Raw genomic sequence first — 12,707 nt, forward strand, 5'->3', positions numbered from 1 at the left:
AACTGCTAAAATTCTGCTTTTAAATAGAACTTACTTACTTTGCCTGCTACACAGCTGCAGTCTGCAGGTTCCCTTTCGCGCAGCATAACGAGCGCTGATTAGGGCGAAACTGACGACCTCTCGTGACCGCCATTCCCCACGCCCTGATTGGGAGACGCCCACTCCGAGGCCACGCCCTCTCCCTTCGTCACATCTTCATAAATATGTGTATGTATCGGAAGCGCAGCGGACGAGCGCAGCGGGCGCGCCGACTGCGCGCCGAAGGCGCGCTAAAGGCAAGCTCGTCTGCGCTCGTCCGCGATCAGGACGCGACCGGGGCCGGTCTTTCTCCCCGCCCCCTCAGCCACACTACTGCAATATACTCTCGGACTGAGCTGATGTCTGTGAGACCCCCACTATGTGTGACCTGCCCGCTTTCTATTTCAGACACTTGGAGCCTGGCTTATTCTTGCCCTGTCTGTAATTTCACTCTTCCGGCTTCAGATCCTAGCACCAACATAATACACTCATCGAACTCTCCCTCCACTTATGGAGCCCAGTCCCCCCTGACTCTCAGAGCTGCGCTGATTAACTGTCGCTCACTGAGCAAACATGCCATTGACATCTGGCAGTCCCTTCGGGACAACAACTGGGACTTGCTCTTTTTAACCGAAACATGGTTGAACGACACCACGAATCCCGCAATCACCCTGGCCTTACCGGAGGGCTACAGTATTGTTTGCGCCAATAGACCAAATAATATACAGGGAGGCGGGATTGCTCTAATTCATAATTCCAAATGGTCGGTTACCCTCCCTCCGTTCAATCAAATTGAATGTATAGAGGGTATGCCTTTCGTTGTTCATATCTCCCCCTCTTTCTCCTGCTCTGGAATTCTCATCTACCGCCCCCCTCACTCTAATACCTCTTACTTACCTGCTTTAGCTGACTATGTTACTCAGCTTAGTACACGATATGCTAACTTTACCGCTTTGGGAGACTTCAATCTCCATGTTGACAATGAGTCTTGCTCGCACAGCAAGCTCTTCATCTCTACGCTTGCAGCCTGTAACCTAGCTCAAATAATATCTTTACCTACGCATAAAGCGGGTCATACTCTGGACCTGATCTGCTCCAACCTACCATCTATTCGGGCGACTCCCCCTACCCCGGTCATTTGGTCGGACCATTTCCTTATTCCTTTTGAGATCAACATTTCTTGTCACATTAGACCCGTTATCATTCCCAAAACAATTGGAAGAAATTGGAGCCGCATCACCTCTGAGACGCTCCGGGAATATTTAAAAAATACTCAACCCTGCCCGTCCCTTGACCCGGATTTACAGATTGACCACTTGGACACATGGCTTAGTCAGGCCATTGATGCTCTGGCCCCCCTTAAAACCATCAAAACTTATAGGGCTGCACCTTCGGCACCCTGGTACTCTGATGAGCTTAGGCAGAAAAAGGCCTCCTGCAAATCTCTTGAACGCCTCTGGAGACAGAATTACACCATCGACAGCAAAATCTCCTATAAATTAGCCCTTAAAGAATATAGGAGACTGATTGAGAAGCACAAACGACACTTTCTAGCCTCCAAAATCATGCACGCCAGTAATGGCGCTAGGGAGATTTTTAATATAGTCAGATCCTTCACTGACTCGGACTCAGCCTGCTTCACAATCATTATGTGATAAACTTTCCAAATTTTTTGAGGATAAAATAGAAATCATTTACTCCTCTTTCCCCACCCTCGACACATTAGGTTGGGAAGAAAAGCCCACCACTCTCTCGCCATCACTGCCTATCTTATCCGATTTTGCAGCAGTCTCGGAAGCCGAATCTATGGCTGAACTACTCAATTGTAAATCAGGCTCGCCTAATGATCCCTGGCCAGCCAAGCAGTACAAAAAACTTGCCTCTCTACTTAACCCTCATCTGAACCATATTTGGAATGGCTCTCTCAGACTGGGCTGTTTTCCTGCTAAATGGAAACATGCCTCGTTGGTCCCTATCCTTAAAAAGTCCAACTTGGATCCCGACCAACCTAGTAACTACAGACCCATTTCCCTCTTGCCTGCACCAGCAAAAATCCTGGAGAAACTGGTGCATTCTCAGTTGGCGAACTATATTGAGTCCAATGGACTTCTCCATGATTCCCAGCATGGCTTCAGGTCGGGCCACAGCACGGAGTCTGCCCTTATTGAAATGGCGGACTCGGTGAGGTGGACGCTTGACCAGGGATCGAGGGCGGTGCTAGTGCTGCTGGATTTATCAGCAGCATTCGACACCGTCTCTCACAAGATCCTGCTAAGTAGGCTCGAGGACTTGGGTGTGGGAGGTGTTGTGCTGAAATGGCTCACATCCTATCTTTCGGACCGCACACAGCAGGTTTTCACCCCTCCCTATACCTCCCCTGCCAGACCACTTAAATGGGGAGTTCCCCAGGGTTCCTCCCTGAGTCCGCTCCTTTTTAATATTTATTTTACCCCTTTGGCTAAGCTGATCGCTCAGACAGGGATTAAATCCACCTCCTATGCTGACGATATTCAGCTTCTTTTTACTTTTGACACCCCCTCTGCTTCTGCCTTTGATCCGCTGAAATCCTGCCTCAGGGACATTTCTAGCTGGATGGACGCTAACTCCCTCCGACTCAACGCAGGAAAAACGGAGATCCTGTTTTTCAACTCTCCTTCTCCTTTGGACTCTAGCCTTTGGTGGCCAGACGATCTAAGCCAAGCCCCTACCCCTAAAGATTCAGTGAAAAATTTAGGAGTACGTTGGGATCATCATCTAAGTTTCAGTAATCAGGTACAGACAGTGGCTGCTTCCTGTTTCGCTAAAATCAGGACCATTAAACGCCTTATTAACTACCTGCCGGCGGACTGCCGCAAAACTGTTATCCAGGCATTGATAATTTCCCATCTCGATTACGCTAATGCCCTCTATCTTGGTATCTCAGCAGGCCTGTGTCATAAACTTCAGACAGTCCAAAATGCTGCCGCCCGGCTTGTAGAGAGACTTCCTGCTAGACACCATGTCTCTCCACTTTTACGCAAACTGCACTGGCTACCCATTGCTAAAAGAAGTGTCTTCAAAGCAATGACGCTGGCCTTCCGAGCCTCTCAAGGGTCTGGATCGGCACACCTGAAAAACATCTTGCGACCGTATGCCCATTCAAGGACATTGCGCTCCAACTCCCTATTCTTCTTGCACACCCCACGATTTAAACGAGTTCGTGCAGGTGGAAAAACCTTTGAGGTCTGTGCCTCTCAGAATTGGAACAAGCTCCCGCTAGCTCTACGTACCAGCCAATCAGAATCAGCATTTCGTAAACTGCTGAAGACATATCTTTTCGCCTCCTAGACAGGTCCTCCATTTCTGGCTCTCCTTTCCCAGAGTTCTCAGCGCCGGGACGCCCCGTTGGGGCAGCTGTGCGCTTTATAAAATACACAAATAAATAAATAAATATAGCAACTATGGCCAACATCCCAGGTTCTTGCCATTTCTACATCCGTTCAGAGAGGACAGGATTCCCGCCACAGCGGACAGGGTGGCACACATAAAAGACACGTTGATGCGCTCAAGGGCTGTCCTAATAGAGGCCAAGAGAAGATACAAGGCTGCGGCAGATAGGAAGAGAAGGCCCGGGCCACTGTACCGCACTGGAGACTACGTCTGGATATCCACAAGAAACATGAGGTTTCGAAAGAACAGTGTGTTCCATCCCAAGTACATGGGCCCCTATCGAATTACCAAGTGTATGGGTCCCGTGAACGTGAAGGTGTGCTTGCCCCAGTCATTGCGGATACACCCTGTCTTTCATGTATCATTGCTCAAACCAGCACCCTCCAAGCCGTCTGGGACACCTAGGCCGGTATGCGTGGAGTCGGAGGTGGAGTATGAAGTGTCGGGCATACGGGCGTCCAAATGGCGCAGGGGGAAGCTGTGGTACCTGGTTGCGTGGAAAGGCTATGGCCCGGAGGAGCATTCATGGGAACCGGCTGAAGGGGTTCATGCTCCGCGCTTGGTCTCCTTGTTCCATCGGCGTTTTCCTGCCAGCGCTGGACCCGTGGGGAGCCGCTGAGAGGGAGGATGTACTGTCAAGAATTCCTGTCATACAAGGGAAACACGCCCTTATGTAAACAGGAGAGCTGTTACATAACTCAAGGGAAACACGCCCTTATGTAAACAGGAGAGCTGTTACATAACTCAAGGGAAACACGCCCTTATGTAAACAGGAGAGCTGTTACATAACTCAAGGGAAACACGCCCTTATGTAAACAGGAGAGCTGTTACATAACTCAAGGAAAACACGCCCTATAAAGGGAGGAACCGGGAGGTACAAGGCTGTCGGATATTGTGTTTACACCGACGTACCTGCTTCGTGAAGAGCAGTGTTCAGGAGTGGTGCTCCAGTAAGGCAAGAACGGAGGTAGGTCGAGTCGTTACTCCCTGGGCCGTGTCTTGCCCCATCGTCACCTGTGAAGGACCCGGAAGCTCTACCGGTCAACCATTGAGCTTCGCTTTTTGACTCGGCTGAGTCCAAGCGCAGTGGCGCTTTTGCTGGTTGGAGTCGTAACTCCCACCCCGACCAGAGACACAGGGACTGCCAGCTGTAACGCACACCAGGAGGTGTTTGCCGCGTTACAGACTCGGAAGTCCACAGGATCGATCGAGCGGCTGCTCTCGGTTCAGTCTTCTTGCTTGTGATTGGGGTATCGGTGACGCATCACCAGGAGGTGACTCCGCGTCCCGGTGCAGTCTGAGGAAGAGGTTGAGCGGCTGCTCCCTTCAGGTAGAGACCCCGGCTGGGTGTTTCCCTGACTCCTCGATTCTCCCCAACACTCTTCGTGCCCCTCACAGCCTACCGATTGGCATTGTCGGCCATTACATTTCTGCCCTCTGTTGGCATACGCCGGGATCGGCGTATATGCAGAGGACGGTTAGGACCATCCGTGCTGTGGGCTGGTAACGTACTTAGCCTGGAGGATTCCAGTGACTATAACTTTTGTTTGTTCTTTGTATTTTATTTGCCTTCATTAAAAGAACTAACCCTTCACAAGTGGTTGCGTCCTCATTGTCGTGTCTGTTAAACGATCCTGAGACGTTCAGGGCGTTACAGGCATGCACCTTATCCAGTAGAGGAATACCCCAATTCACCCCAGAGAGGCGAGCATGAGCTTCAATAATGCCAGGAGAAGTGGGGAAAGAGGACATCACGGTCTACTGCCTCCACCCACCTGTATAGGTTGTGAAATTAAGCCCTGGAAAGGACCATCACTGTTGGGTCGGTATATAAGAGATGGATCAGTTTAATGGTGCAGGTCCCAAAGCAGAAGCGGCTTAAGACTGAACAGATAATCCGAACTGAAGGAGACCAACACCTTTTTCTAGGTCCAATACCGAAGCGGAGCGCACCGAGGCCAATCTGCCTGTGCTGCCTCGATAAAGCAATATTGCCTATAGTTAAGCGATGCACATCTATAGGGAATAAAATAATTCTGATCAGCGTGAATCAGACTGGTAAGAACCTGTTGAAGACATCAAGCTAGAATTTTGCTAAGGATATTCTAATCCATATCATTGATAGTTATGGGGCAGCAGGATGCCAGACTAGCGGGGTCCTTCCTGGGTTTTGACAGGGAGACCAGAAATGCCACTGAGTGTTACACGGATTTCACCCTCCTCAAAAGTGGAGTCGAAAAGCTTGGCCAGGCTTGGTGCAGGGGAATCTGCAAAAGCTTTGTGAAACTCTGGCATTAGAGCGTCAGCCCCTGGTTTTTTCCCTGTGGCCACGTCCATTATGGCTGCTTGGATATCCCCAGCTGTGATAGGGGCATCAATATCTGGCAGTTCAACTCTATTTAGTGTCGGAAACAGAAAATGTTCCAAAAACGCCTGGATCTCAGTCTTTGGGATCCCAGATGGAGAGGAATATAAATTCCTGTAGAAGGGCATGAATGCTTTGTGAATATCTACTTGCAAGTAAACAAGGTGCCTTCAGAATGTCAGAGTAGCATTATGGGGACTGATTAAGTTTGTTATTAACCAAGCCAAACGATGGAATGATTTATCTCCCTCCGAATAGGAGCGAGCAGCGTAAGCAGAGTAGTATAAGCAACGCAATCTTTCTATCAACCTGGCCTCTTCCTCTCGTAACTTGGCGAGGTAAGGTCACCTTAAAGAGTCATCTATGACCATTTGTTCTGTATCAAACTTTTGTGAGCTGCTTAAGGAGACTCTTGCGCTCCGCAAGAGTGGAGTGAATGCAGGACCCCCAAATGACCACTTTAAAGGCCTCTCATTCCAACACTGGGGAGGTGGGCGAGTCATCAGTATGGTCAAAGTAGTCCGTGATATGGTCAGCTAGGGTGTCACAAAAAATTGTGTCTTCTAGGGTCTAAGGCCATGGGCTGTAGCTTCCAGGTGGGGATAGGTGCTACCCCAGTTCCAGTCTAAGAATAGAGGTTTATGGTCCGATAGGAGACTGCTCAGGTAGTCAGGAGAGGTTGAGAAATGCTGATCTTGGAATCGTCATACGAGACCTGCTTGGCTTTCCCCATACGTGCTATGATTTGTTCAGGGGTCTAAAGATGGAGATTGTGGATTTTTAGTTTTTTTGAGTAGGTACTCATTGGGTGCCTCTTCAGTCTTGAAATCTTCAGTGAAAGTGATTCCTAGTGTTTCCAAGAAAGCTGTGCATGATGTTGAGTATGCTTTGGTGTCTTCAGATCGCTAGAAAAATACAGAGATTTCTTCTCCAGATACAGTCTTTCAAACAGCAGATTTCCCTCTGCTGGGTTAGAAACCTTGATTTTGATTGATCTGCTTGAGTTACTGGGAGGGAGCAAGGAGCTATGAGGTGCTATGACCGCATCAACATGGTCAAACCAGACATTGCTCTGCACCATTGGGCGCCATTTAGCCTTGCATGCGAAGCAAGATGGACGGAGCTGGTGGCAGACAAGGTTTACGGTCACTCTGGTGAGCTGTGATATCTGATACGACATGTTTCGGTTGCACCACACATAGGAGAGGAGTCGCTACAAGCAAATGAGGCATTGAGTGGGTTAGTTAGTTGATTCTGGTCAGTCTGCTGATGACAAACATATTGGTGACTGCTTGTGGTCGCCATCTTGAGAGTTTGTGTTGTGGGTGAGTGTGACTGAGTGAGACGTTATTGAGCTGTATTAAAGGTAGAATGAGATTCTCTTTTGGCGTTCTGATTGTATATTCTGCCTTTGGCGTGAGATCAAGGCAGTAGGAACAACCATTTCAGAAGTAGTGGCAAGATGGCGGAGAGTGAAGCTTCACAGATTGTCTTCCATCTTGTGTGGGTTCAAACCACACCCTCATATAGCCTCTAATTTCGATGTCTACAATTATCAATAGAGGTACTGCTTTATTTATAATGGGCAATATTACATTCATCACTTTGGTTGCCGATATAAACATTTTAATTTCACTCAGTGGGAACACTGCCGAATACCTTGTGCCGACAGCCCAAGGTATTAAGAGAAATCTGTTGATTTTGAAATTGATTACTGGCATGATTCCAGCACATATTTTAATTTGCAGGATCCCACGATGCTACCCTTATTCTGATGACACATCATAAAGCAAAATATTCACCCCAGTTTCTTACTCTTTTCTTGAGGATTGCTTGAGGATCCACATGGTGGAATAAATCCTGGCACGCTAAGGGTTTTGATATTGCTTCATATATGTTTATGCCCGACAGAGATGACTTCCCTGAATTAAACTACAAGCACACCAAATGCATGACATTTGCTACCATGCAGATTAATTTATCCCCTAGCAAAAAGTACTTTCCCCATTGGGTCTCTGGGGGTATTGCAACCCCACTGAAATGTACGCGTGTTGCAAACTGCACTTTTTAAACCTCGATCTACACTACTAAGGGCCTCGGGAATTGGCACATTCATAAAAATTATTGCAGTTTCAGATTTCTGTCACAAACACCAGGGACAACAGCCAATAAGCCTGACCCAAAATATTGCCCCATTAAAGTCACTAACTATAGTGTGGGTAAATTAAGTCAAAATGTTCAGTAATAGGCTGACATAATAGAAGCTTTTGATTTACAGATCAATTTCTTTCTCTCTGTGCACTAACGCACGGGATAGGTACAGGAAACCTAATCAACAACCTGTCCAGTCTTTGGCAGGACTGATTGTCCATCATTAAATGGAGCAATCCTCAGACAATATATGGCGGTGGGGGGTCACGATACACTGGTACGTTTCCTCTGGTAAGTATGGTGGGCAGGTATTTTGACACATCTAATGGGTATTATCAAGGACTTTGGCAATAAAAACAACCAGCCCAAGCATCAGAAATATTCTGAAGGACGGTAGGTCACAAATCTGACTGTGGATGAAAGAACAGGATTTAAAACATGAAGATGTGGTAGAAGAACTCCTTCAAAAAGATATTTTTTACAAAACTCAGACACGGATCTCATGTCTATGAACGTGTGAGGAAAAAAAGGAACTAACATCACCAGCATAATGATGTTTCATTATTGATAATGGATCCGCACATATCCTTTCCTGACACCGTGCAGCACATGGCAATGGTGACTTCACATTGTTATAAACATTTCAGAGCCAATCTGGTGCCTGGGAAGGGGGTTCATGCAAAGAATGGGTGTCTAACATAGGTCCAGAGGTATCTGAATCCATGTCCGGAAATTAAGGATATCTACAAAGGATAAATTTATGAAAACGTAATCTAAATGGATCTTGTATACAAAGTCCTGAAAATCTGTCATGGATCCAAGACTCATGGACCTACATTGCATGTGTAATGCAATATAGGATGCAAGGAATCTGACACATGTTACTAATTGTTGAAGATGTGGATCTGAAACAACCTGGCTCTAAAAATACCAATCAAATAAAAACATGTATGCCTTAGTACAGTGAAGTCCCTGGTACTTATTGACTAACCATGTCCAGACACTCTACTGCCATTCCAACAGTTCCAGTCAAAGACTTGCAAAGGTAAAATGAGTGCTGATTTTAAGAGGACTATTGGGGAACTCGTCTGGAAATTGTGTTGAAATATTTCTATGTACTTGTATATTGACAGATAGGTTTACATACATACTTTGCAGAATACAATAATGACAAATTGCAATTTTATTAAAGAAAATACCTATTCAAATTATTACCTCAGTTAATGATCTGACAGGATGTTCGTTATCTATGTTGGATTTTAGTTCCAATCTTTCGGTATCCGTTGCAATGCTGGAGACATCAAGCTTGGCAATTCTTTTGTCCTGGCCTGAGGCAACGTCTAACATCTTTGGGGTGCTATTATCAAGACTACTGATGTCAGGAGCTTTGGTCTCATTAATATCCCCATTATCTTTTTCAATCTTCTCAATTACTTCCTCCTTAGTCAATTCGAAATTGGGTTCTGTGACCTCTGCTTTCTCTGCTGTGTTTTCTGAAAATGATGAAGCAGCTTTGGCTTGTGATGCCACCTCTGGCCCTTCAGATCCATTGCAAACTGAAACATCTGGTTGCTCTTCAGGAGGCTTCAGTTCAGCTTTTGGTTCTTCCTGATTTGAGGTGTCCAATTTTCTGGCTTCTTTCTCTAGTTGTGATTCAGCATGGTTTGAAAGCACTATTGGATTACCATCCTGCCTATGATCGCTGTTCAACCCATCAGATGCACCCGGAATTGGGTTACTATTGCTATCCTGCTGATGAGCACTATGCAAGCCATCTGAAAGGCCCAACACTGGTTCACTATCATGTGAATCAATTGCGTCAGATATAGCCTCCTGTAGCTCAAGTGATCCTACTTCTGTAGTACCAACAACTGGAGAAGCAGAAGAATCTTTCTGCTCTTCATCGCTGTTTGAACAGAATTCGGTGGCTTCAACAACAGTTGAAATTATCTTCGAATCCAATTCACTTGCATTATTCTGCACAGGTGGTTCAAAATCAGAAGAATGGTCAACATCCGCAATAACACAGGTATTTTCACTTGTTGTTGCTTCTTCGGAAAAGGAATTGGTTTCATGTACTGCATCAGGTATGTACTCTGTCACATCACTTTCTGGATTCTGCTCAACACTGACATTCTCCACACCCTGTGTGGATACAGTGGCTTCCTCTACCTCCAGGGGCAGACTCCTTCTTGCAGCTTCCACCTCTGCACTTACTCCGGACACTGTTCTAATTGGACTTGTAGAACCCTGACCAATTTCATCTCCTATTCCTTCATACTGTCTGAACATTCGGGAAAGATTTTCTTTGTGCGTTTCAAAAGTGACCTACACAAAAAAATAAGGATACAAATTAAGTATTTAATATATTTGATTTGTACATTATAATTCAGAGGATACAGATGGATGCATATATACGACGTTTAATAGAACTACAAAGAATTAGAACTTATTGAGTGTTGTGCCAAAAGAGGTGACAGAATAAGCCCACTCTGGAGATGTTATTGCCTAGGAGGGAGGGAAGATGAAAAAGAAGAGGACAAGTACTTAAATGGTTCCTCAAGAAAACCCCTACTGGGAAACTGGTGTGGAGTGAGGCATGAATGCATTATGACGAGTAAGACTGCCCCTTATGGAAGGAGTGTCAGGAGAAAGTAAAGTCAGAAATGCTCAGTTCAGATTCTGAGAATAGGAAAATGTTGATTGTTCATGGTTTCAGTGATAGATAAACTTTGAGTAGGTTGAGGGTAGCACAAAGAGTTGCTTTAAATAGTGGCAATGTAGTTAAAGCCATGCTAAAGTTTGTTTGAATGCATTGCGCATTGAAGGAACTTCACAGCGGGGGAGGGATTTACTGGTTATTAGTTTTTGTAATGAAGAACAATTGGAGAAGTGAGTCTGTGGACAGCTGGCTGTTGCATAGAAGTCATGTGTAGGCTATTTTATATTGTGGGAATGACTAATGTTTGATACTGGGCAAGTTAGAGGTTGGGTAGGAGTGACTCAGTGATGATGGAGGTGCTGGACTGTGAAGGAGTGAGGCATTTGGTGATTTAGGAGTAAAGGGATCCAATGGTGAATAAGAGGGGCCATCAGACTGAAGGAAGAAAAAAGATGAGAAAGATGGAGAAGAGCCACTCAGGGGCAGTGAAACAGAATGTGGAAATGCTGGATAAATCTCAACTGTGGGGTGGTGAAGTGCGATGCAGGAGTCTGAGGCAAAAATCCCAGTAGCCTACAGAAACTGCTGACATAATCTGTACCCAACAAAAATCTGAGATCAAGGAACACTGTTCCTATCGGCAAAAACAATGTCAGGTGAGATTCTATCAGAGAGAATCGTGTTTGAGACAATCTTGAGCTGACTAAGAACAACCCATTAACTAAAAGTAAAAAAGACCTAGAAATGCAGCGTCCACAATTATTGTTGGATCTTAATGAAGAAACGACTGCCACCCCAGTTACACAGGACTTAGGGACTCAAATTTAATGTGCTACATGGTTCAGAATGAAGACCAAGCAAACACCACCTGGTCCAGTGGACCCTCTGTTTTAGAAGATGTGCCAGACTGCTAAGTCGAAGCCAGCAGGGCAGCTAGTATGGAGCACCACCAACCACGCTTACGCAGAGTAACAGCAGGTATCACAATGAGTATGATCAAGTGAAAGCAATGGGACATTACAAGAAGAAATGAGGATTTATTATGGAATGTAGTTAAATGTATATATGTGTTAGATAAAACAGCTGATTTTTTTTAAGTGTTGTAAAACAACTCCAAAGGCCCTCATTGCCACAGAATGAATATTTCTCCACCATATGTGTATAGTAACAATCAGTCAGCACCGGCTGAACTCCGAGCTTAGCCGTAAAGCATCGATTATGAGGCAGAACCAAGTGCAGTGGCGTAACAATAGCCCTCCGCAGAGCAGGGGGGACACCGAACTCCAGGGGACCCCCTCCGGCAAGGTGCGCGGGCGACCCCGGAGAGCTCCTGCCTGAATCTGCAGTGTGGGATCCCCCCTCCATGCACTTTCCAGGAGGGCCCCCACAAGTTTCATTATGCCACTGACCCAGTGGGTCAAGTTACAAAGATGTGGTACATCTAAGTCCTTAAGGAACCGCTAGTCAATGTGCACCTATCTAGAAATGTTGGAGAATTTAACTTCACTTTCTTTTGTAAAAATGTACACATGTAGTACCACTGTTAGCTCTTTATCCATAAGTCTTTTCTTTAACTGTATTTATGACCGCTCAAGAATATATTTTTGAATTTGAACGCTGTCATTTCTTTGAATATTCGAAGACGCTTTATCTATGTTTTATGTGAAAATGTTGATGTAGTTCCAGAGTTCCCATTGAAAGACTCGTTTTCAAGAGACAAACAAAAACATATTATTAGTGATCTCCAAAGGAGGTTCAGTAAAAGCAAATATACGCAATATGCTAAAGGTGCAGCGACTACCCATGAATTTTAATGCATAAAATGTTAGTCACAGAGCAAGCTGTGGTCTAACCAGAATATTTCAGCGGGGGTACTTTTAATATCAAGTGGCCAGTTTGCAGACCCTTTTAAGGTTTATAACAGAAGGAACACGAGTTTTCAATAGACAGCATACATATCTCATCATAAATTGATTTCATGTGCCACATTTGAGGACATGTAGACAGATTCTCGCTTGTTTTAAACCAAACATTTTTTTTCACTAGGCACCATACAAAATGTTCAAAATTCTGATACCTACA

At 45.5% G+C, this 12,707-nt stretch overlaps 1 protein-coding gene across 3 annotated transcripts in view; it reads right to left on the minus strand.

Moving 5' to 3' along the window:
• The window catches only part of LRBA (LPS responsive beige-like anchor protein), a 2,426,603-nt gene that overhangs the window by 2,003,348 nt on the left and 410,548 nt on the right, over positions 1–12,707 (minus strand). For all 3 annotated transcript variants that reach the window (XM_085641653.1, XM_085641654.1, XM_085641652.1), the window contains exon 23: positions 9,179–10,291. In XM_085641653.1, coding sequence (XP_085497779.1) covers positions 9,179–10,291 — 1,113 coding nt within the window. The remainder of the gene's footprint in view (positions 1–9,178; positions 10,292–12,707) is intronic.

This window comes from Triturus cristatus, chromosome 2_2 (assembly GCF_964204655.1).
Source record: "Triturus cristatus chromosome 2_2, aTriCri1.1, whole genome shotgun sequence".
In the NCBI taxonomy this organism is placed as follows: Eukaryota; Metazoa; Chordata; class Amphibia; order Caudata; family Salamandridae; genus Triturus; species Triturus cristatus.